The sequence below is a fragment of the Nelumbo nucifera genome, chromosome 1 (assembly GCF_055504915.1).
Source record: "Nelumbo nucifera cultivar China Antique chromosome 1, China Antique-T2T, whole genome shotgun sequence".
NCBI classification, from domain to species: domain Eukaryota; kingdom Viridiplantae; phylum Streptophyta; class Magnoliopsida; order Proteales; family Nelumbonaceae; genus Nelumbo; species Nelumbo nucifera.
Genome location: NC_142649.1, coordinates 72,594,377 through 72,601,452, shown reverse-complemented (window position 1 = coordinate 72,601,452; position 7,076 = coordinate 72,594,377). Strand labels below are relative to the sequence as shown.

Sequence of the window (7,076 nt, the reverse complement as noted above, 5' to 3'; positions counted from 1 at the left end):
TATTCTGACATAGGCTGAATCACTCATCTCAGCAATTTGGTTGAGCAAGTATGCATCTTGATATCAGTAAACTTATTAATATGATGAGGGAAAGATCACTGTTAAAAAGTTGCAAAAAAGATTTTAAAAAGCGAGAAAATCATTCTTCAAACTGATTCATGGATGTTCTAATCAGATGGTTTTTCATTATATGAATAGTTTTGGCTATGCAAGGGGCTAATGGTTCAGAAATGATTAAACTCAGTAAAAGGCATAGGTGATGATTTGAAATGGTCCAAACATCTCTCTGGTCTGAAGCTCAAAATACTGCACACACTGCACCCTGTTGTTCCACGAAATCTTCTTTCTGTCTCAATTTACAAGCCTATATTTGTTCTTTTCCTCTAACAATATCAGACCTGAGCTATCTAAGATCTTCATGGCATTGACTTCTATTTTTAATTTTGGGGGCAGCGGGGGGGTCTTTTTTCCCTTTTTTTTTTCAATCCATAAGTGCTTGGATGACAAATTGATTTAAGAAATTTTTGCCAAATTCTATGAGGTACATATCTGCATTCTCTACAATACCTAAGATGTCTCCATTGTATTGCCCCTGTATATAAAGTCTAAACCTCATTGTCTTTCTTTCCAGAATAATTCTGTTAGAACTGCATGGTTTCAAGTTATTCTGGGCAAGTATTTGCATCCTCTGCTGTACCTAAGATGTCTCCATTATGGTGGAACTTTACTGTCCACAAAAATAAAATCTAATCCTTATTGTCTCTTTCCAGAATTTTTCTGCTAGAACTGTTTTCTGTTTTTTACGGTAGATTGTTAGAACTGTATTATGGCAATAAGTTACCTTTTTATATACACCTACAAAATCCAATTACCTTTCAATAAGAAAGGTTAGCTAGAGCTTCATTGAAGTTATGGATGGCACTCATTGCAAGGTGCCCATTTTCTTGCAGTTGTGAAAGAACCATTAATGCAACCAATGAAGATATTCTTCATACAAGAAAACACAATTTGTGAACCTTGTGATTCAAAGCCCCAAACAGCCAACCTTGAACCAACTACAAACCTTAAATTTCCATCAATAGCAGTTTCAAAAGGAAAGGAACAGTACAACCTGTAAGTTTTGCAGCCTAGAATACCGTGAAAATTTTGTCAAAACCCAGGTAATTGACATCCTCAACTGAATTTTCAATCTTCATCATCCTCTTCAGAGCTTCCCACATCGCTACTATAATCACTACTGTAGTCATCCTGATCAGGGTTAATATCAAGTTGAACATACCGAACCTGTATGGGCTCAGGTGCTTTGGGAGGCATTTGAGAGACTGCAGGCCGTGGTGGTTGATCCTCACCCTTATTAGGACCAACAAGAGCATCCAAGGGAGGCAAAGTCACCGGATCCCCAGGCTTCCAACCAGGTGGTGGCACAGGTAAATCTGCTGGCAGTTCCACCGGCATCCCAGGTCGCCAGCCTGATGGGATTGTGAGTTGTGGAGGAATAAGTCCCTGAATTGCTGCCAAATCGATAGGTGGATTGGTCTCTACCGGTTTTAGTGAAGGGGCCTCAATCAGCGTCACAACAGTCTTCTCTTTAGTTTCCACTGTCTTGGGTAGCCCAACATCAAGATCAGCAAAGTTGTAAAGCTGTGAAGCACGCATCTGCTCTTCTTGTGGTGCTGGTGGGAGGGCTCCACGGAGGGGAGCCTGACCAGCCCCAAATTCTGGTGGGGCAAATGTTGTGTAACTTATTCGATGTGCATAAGAGAGAATGTTTGATAAATTAAGTGGATTTGTAATGGTAGTGCTAGAAGAATAGGAGGGAGGGTTCTCTGGATTTCCTTCTGAGGTAGTGGGTTTAGATCGTTTTGGGCGATGATAATCAGAGTAATCATCAACCAGAATGTCAAGGACATGTTCAGCTTCCTTGAGCTTGTTAGCGAAGGCAAGTATGGCAGCGTCCTTAGCCCGGATGTCACGGGAAATTTTTTGTTTAGCATCCTGAAGATCAAGAATTTCTTGGAGTTCAGCAACAGCCTCAAAGAGTTGAGTCTGGAGGGAAGTGAAGAGGGAGAGGATTTCTTTAGTGGTGGAAGGAGAGGAATCGAGGGGTGTTTGGGAAGGGAGAAAGGTTGGGAGGGAGCCACGGAAGGAAGAGAGCCAGAAGGATCTAGTGGGTGAGACTTCGAAGAGTCGGGTGGCGAGGGAGGCCATCTGAAGGAGGAGGGATTGTGCTCGGGGGTGAGGTGGGAGGAGAGAGAGTAGTGTTGAAGAAGTCGTGGCAACCGATGATGGAGCCTGCTGCGGTTGCTGCTGCTGCTGCTGCTGTTGTTGATGGAGGTGAAGAGCGTGGTGTTGAGGATTTTGGGAAGAAAGCTTAGGAGTGCTTGGGTTGGGGAGGGAGGGTGAATTAGGGTTCGTGAGGCCAAGCCTAGCCGGTGATTGTAGAATTTGAGGCGGATGACTTTGCAGCATCTTCGCTACTCGTTATCTGCAATGAATATTGAAATCTCTAAATAATTACAGAAATGGAAATTTCAAAACTACAAATTGAGATCTCTATAAATCTTGTGTTTATCAAACTGGAGGTTTAAAGACTAAACTCCGTTTCTCCTTTGCAAACCAACGATTTACTAGCTAAACTAGGTGGCTGGCGCAGCCAGAATAAAGAATGAGGAAGTGGGGAGATGAACCCTTCAATCACCAGCGCATGGCCTGAACAGGGGGGAAGAGCGCAAAGAGAAAAGGTCTGATCGAGTGAGAAACGATGAAAATTTGACAAGGGGTTTTCAGTTAGCGCAACTGCGCAAGCCGGCGATAGAACTTTGGTTGTTGGGGGCCAACAGCCTAGGGCCCATAACGCATTGGAGACGGACAAGTATCAGTAAAATAGTGCCACTAAAGGCGACACAAGAAGAAGAAAGAAGGTTTTGTTTTCATTCTGTTCTGCTTAAAATGAAGGTCTAATTGCGGAACCCAAACCCAAAATCATCTTTTCTCAGGAACCCAAAAAACCCTAGTTGCGGAATTCAAACAAAAATACGACTTTCAAGTGCAAAAAATCTAAAGATCAACCAATTCAAACACATAGCATACGCGGGCCGAGAAACAAAGACAACTCGAAATACAAGGGGCTGAGAAGGAAAAGAAGAATAAGTAAAAGAAGCGTTACCCAGATCGAATATCTTGGAACTCCTCGGATAACAGAGGTGGTCGAAGAATAAAAACCTGAGTTTCAGAGGTTTCGCCAATACGGGTAGCCAAGATTTGGTACAAAAAAAGGAATTCCGAGAAAGAAGCTTAATTTATTCAAAGAGCAAAACACTTCAAAACAATTAGACATACGCTACATGCCCTGAGGGCTGAGGCTCGAGCTTTTTTTATCGGACTTGAAACATACACGGGGCCGTTATGGTTGACAGAAATATCAAAAGACGATTTTGCCCCACCATTGATACGTTGTGGAAGCGGCTTCTTCATTGCTCTCGGCGTCATGGTATATGAAATTAACTAACTCCACCCTTCGGCTATGTTTGGTTTGAAGGAAAAGGAAGAACGTAGAGAAATCTATAAAAACACAGCCATATTGTATATATATCTTATAAAATTACCTTTTAAGTTTTTTACAATTGTCTAATACGTTCTTTATTGTTAACTTTACGTTATACTCCGTTTACATGTAGCATTGCGTGACTGATATATTTTTTTTTTAATTTCTAAAATACATTTTTATAGCATCAGCTCCAGGATTGGAAAAGACGACACCTTAACCAGAATGGCAACGGGACAGGTTCGGGGCAGGGATCATATTCCTCGTCCCCAACCCCGATTTTAAAATTAACCTCCATCCCCAATCTCTAACGGGATGGGTTTCCTACGGGACCCAAATCCCTTAATTTTTTTAAATAATAGTTTTTTTGAAAAATAAATTTACTTAAATAAATAAAAAATTTTAATTATAAATAATGTTTAAAAATGTTTTGATATATAATATAAATAATATAATAATATATATTTAATATAAAGGGAAAATTCCCAATCAATACCCTGTACTTTTTTGAATATCAGCCGTTAATATAATAATATATATTTAATATCAGTACCTATCGTTAATCAACCGTTAAATGACATTTGAAAAGTCAAAAATGCCCTAAGAATGTCATCTAATTCTCTTTATCAACCATTCAAACATTGACAATAAAACAAACAATCCCAAACTCTAGATTCTTCTAAACAATCATCAACTTTTTTTAATAGAAGAGGCTAGAATTTGAGATTGTTCAGATTTTTTGTCAATGTTTAGATGGTTGATAAAAAGAATTACATAGCATTCAAAGGGAAATTTTGACTTTTCAAATGTCACAACGGCTTGTTAACGGAATGGTTAACAACAGGTACTGGATTGTCACATTTTGAAAGTTCGGGTACTGGATTGTCACATTTTGAAAATTCGGGTACTAAATTGTCGCATTTTGAAGTTTGGGGGCCAAATTGTCACTTGAGCCAAAGTACAGGATACTAATCAGGAATTTTCCCTAATATAAATAACATTTATATGTATATATATAATCGGGGTCAAGGCAGAACGGAGACCTCAATCCCCATCCCCGACTCTGACCCCGATCAAGGATACCTATTAATCTCTGTCCCTGTCTCCGCTCAGCCAAAACAATCTCCATCCTCGACCCCATCAGATTAGGAAAGTCAGGTCCCCATTGAGGATGGGGAGAATTAATTGCTATCCCTACCAACGGCAGCTGCAACAACTCTAGAAACATTGGCATCCTCACCCACAAAGACGAAGAGCAACCTTGGGACTTGGGAGAGAAGCAAGGGAATTTACTGGCAAGATTGCAAGTGGTTTGTAAGCATCTAGGCAAAAGCCAATCGGTATTGGGAAGGAGACGTGATGCAATCAGTGGTTTGTATTGATGGCGATTCATTGCTGAGTTGACATATGTGTGAATTAGGAGCATCTCTCATACTTGTCATTGGAAGATTCAGAGATTTATCTGCTATCATGGTGTGCGAGTGGCTCTTCGCACAAAATGTCTATTTGTTCGTCGAGAAATTCTTCTAGCAGTAGAAATGAGTCAAATGACGATCGTATTCCAAGTGATCATTAAGAAAAGCAGAGTTTCTGCAGTACGTCTTTCAATAGAATTTCTACAGTACATCTTTTCCCTGTGTTGAGACCCATCTGACCATATGCGAAAATGGTGTTGTTATAACCTTCAAGAACTTCATTGACAATAGGAGAACAAATTGATCAACCAAATTCTCCTGTTGAGATGCCAAACCAAAAACCTACACAAAATAGTGTACAATTATAAAATACACAATAAAACAGATCATAAGTTCCAATTCCATAGTTGTCAAGATCAATATGGGAGTTGAGATGAATGGGGGAATGATAAAGTGTCAAACCTTGTCAAATACAAAAGAGAGGTAGTTTTTGTCAAATACAATAAAAAGCATGACAAGGATAAAGGTGTTAATGTTCAGGTTCTTCTCCATTGCAGGTTAGTCAAACCTGATCTTTCCTTGAATTTCTAGTTAATGGAAGGAATTCTATGAACTTCAGACTATAATGACTTCTATTTTCTAGACCCTTGAGCGAATACGAAATGAGGATCAACACACCTATGGTGATTTCTTGCAATGAGCATAGGCGAGAAGTATCTGCCATCCAAAACATAGTCAAGTGAAGAACGAATCGGGATTCTTACCGGAAAGAGATTTCAAGTAAGAACTTGTATTAGAAACATCTCTTGAACATAGCTAGAAATCTCGTTCTTCACTTGACATCAAATTAGGATTCTTACCAAAAGCCCTACTATTCAATAATATTTTGGAATTGTATCCCAAGAATTCGAATCTACAGGAATGCGCCACATGTCCAGATGCACGATTTTGTGCTTCCCGTGTGCAGGGCTAATGGGACGGTTGTTAACTCCAGTACAAGCCGAAACTCCTATTCCTGCTCCCGCCCTCACTCCGAGACTTGAGCCTGAGATCCGAGCTAGGATTCAGCTCCCTCTCCGGCACTAGTGAGGGCTCCGGCCACTTCACCATCGCAAGGTGCTTTCCAACTCTCTCATATGTTTTACACTTTTTTTAAGGTTTGATTTTATTTGACAATTTTCTTTTTTTTTTCTCATTTCAAGACAGAGGAGGAGGGGAGTTTAATCATCCGCCACCGACCATCTCCGACGAACATCAGCTATCAGGTGGTGCGCTTTTCTTTTCTCTCTTTTTTAGGGTTTGATTTTATTCGATATTTTCTTTTTTTCCATTTAAAGACAGAGGAGGAGAGTTTAATCATCCACCACCGACACCGTTCTACTCCCTCCATCCGAGCTCGGATTTAGCTCCCTCTTTACCAGTACACTCTTGGATATTCATTCGAAGATGTTAGAAATCAATAAAAAATAGGTGGTTTGTTGTATTTAACATATACTGAAGTTTCTGTTGGTCTAAAGGAAAGTGGGGTATGCTGATAAAGGGGAAAAATACTAATCCTGTTTCAATCACTATGACAGGAAATACGTCTGGGTTTTCACAGTCTTAGGTTATATGCATTTGCCGATAGTCGCCGGAAATGACCGGTGGTGGATGATTAAAACCCCCTCCTTTGTCTTGAAACGAAAAAAAAAAATGCCAAATAAAATTAATCCCTACAAAAAATGTTAAAGATATGAAAGAATTGAAAGCACCTCGTGACGGTGAAATAGATGGAGCCCTCGCCGGTGCTGGAGAGGGAGCTGTATCCGAGCTCAGATGAATGCAGTAGAACGGGGTTAAGAGGTTCTCGCTTCTCAGGTTTGAGTCTCGGAGTGGGGGTGGGAGTAGGAAGGAATAGTGAAAATGGGGTTTGAGCTCGTTTTGGAGCTAATAGGACAAGTTCACCGCCGTAGCCGTGCATGCGGGAAGCACGAAATCATGTGTTTAGACATGTGGCACATTCCTGTTGCATGGGGCGTTTGTGGGGCGCACAGCAGGGGGGCGCATATTTGAAATCGTATTCCAGGTGCTCGCCTGCTCGGATTTCGTATCTGCTCATGAGAAAATCTTCGATGAAA

At 40.6% G+C, this 7,076-nt stretch overlaps 1 protein-coding gene across 6 annotated transcripts; it reads right to left on the bottom strand.

Moving 5' to 3' along the window:
* Positions 1 to 939: 939 nt before the first annotated feature.
* On the bottom strand, positions 940 to 6,863 carry LOC104604859 (hydroxyproline-rich glycoprotein family protein). Of its 6 annotated transcripts, XM_088903550.1 has the most exons (4): positions 5,820 to 6,863; positions 5,638 to 5,718; positions 4,838 to 5,301; positions 940 to 2,485 (listed from the first exon to the last, which is right to left on the bottom strand). In XM_088903550.1, the coding sequence occupies exon 4, from the start codon at positions 2,467 to 2,469 to the stop codon at positions 1,186 to 1,188; it is 1,284 nt and encodes a 427-aa protein (XP_088759676.1). In that variant the 5' UTR covers positions 2,470 to 2,485; positions 4,838 to 5,301; positions 5,638 to 5,718; positions 5,820 to 6,863; the 3' UTR covers positions 940 to 1,185. The 6 variants fall into 6 exon arrangements, with proteins under 6 accessions (XP_088759676.1, XP_088759682.1, XP_088759672.1 ...); XM_088903556.1 differs by lacking the exon at positions 5,638 to 5,718 and having other exon boundaries at positions 6,711 to 6,858; XM_088903546.1 differs by lacking the exon at positions 5,820 to 6,863 and having other exon boundaries at positions 5,638 to 5,773.
* Between the last annotated feature and the right edge of the window lie 213 nt (positions 6,864 to 7,076).

What these genes read in the sequence shown, in the direction of transcription:
- LOC104604859 (XM_088903550.1), bottom strand. Translation starts at nt 2,469, where the DNA reads ATGCTGCAAAGTCATCCGCCTCAAATTCTACAATCACCGGCTAGGCTT.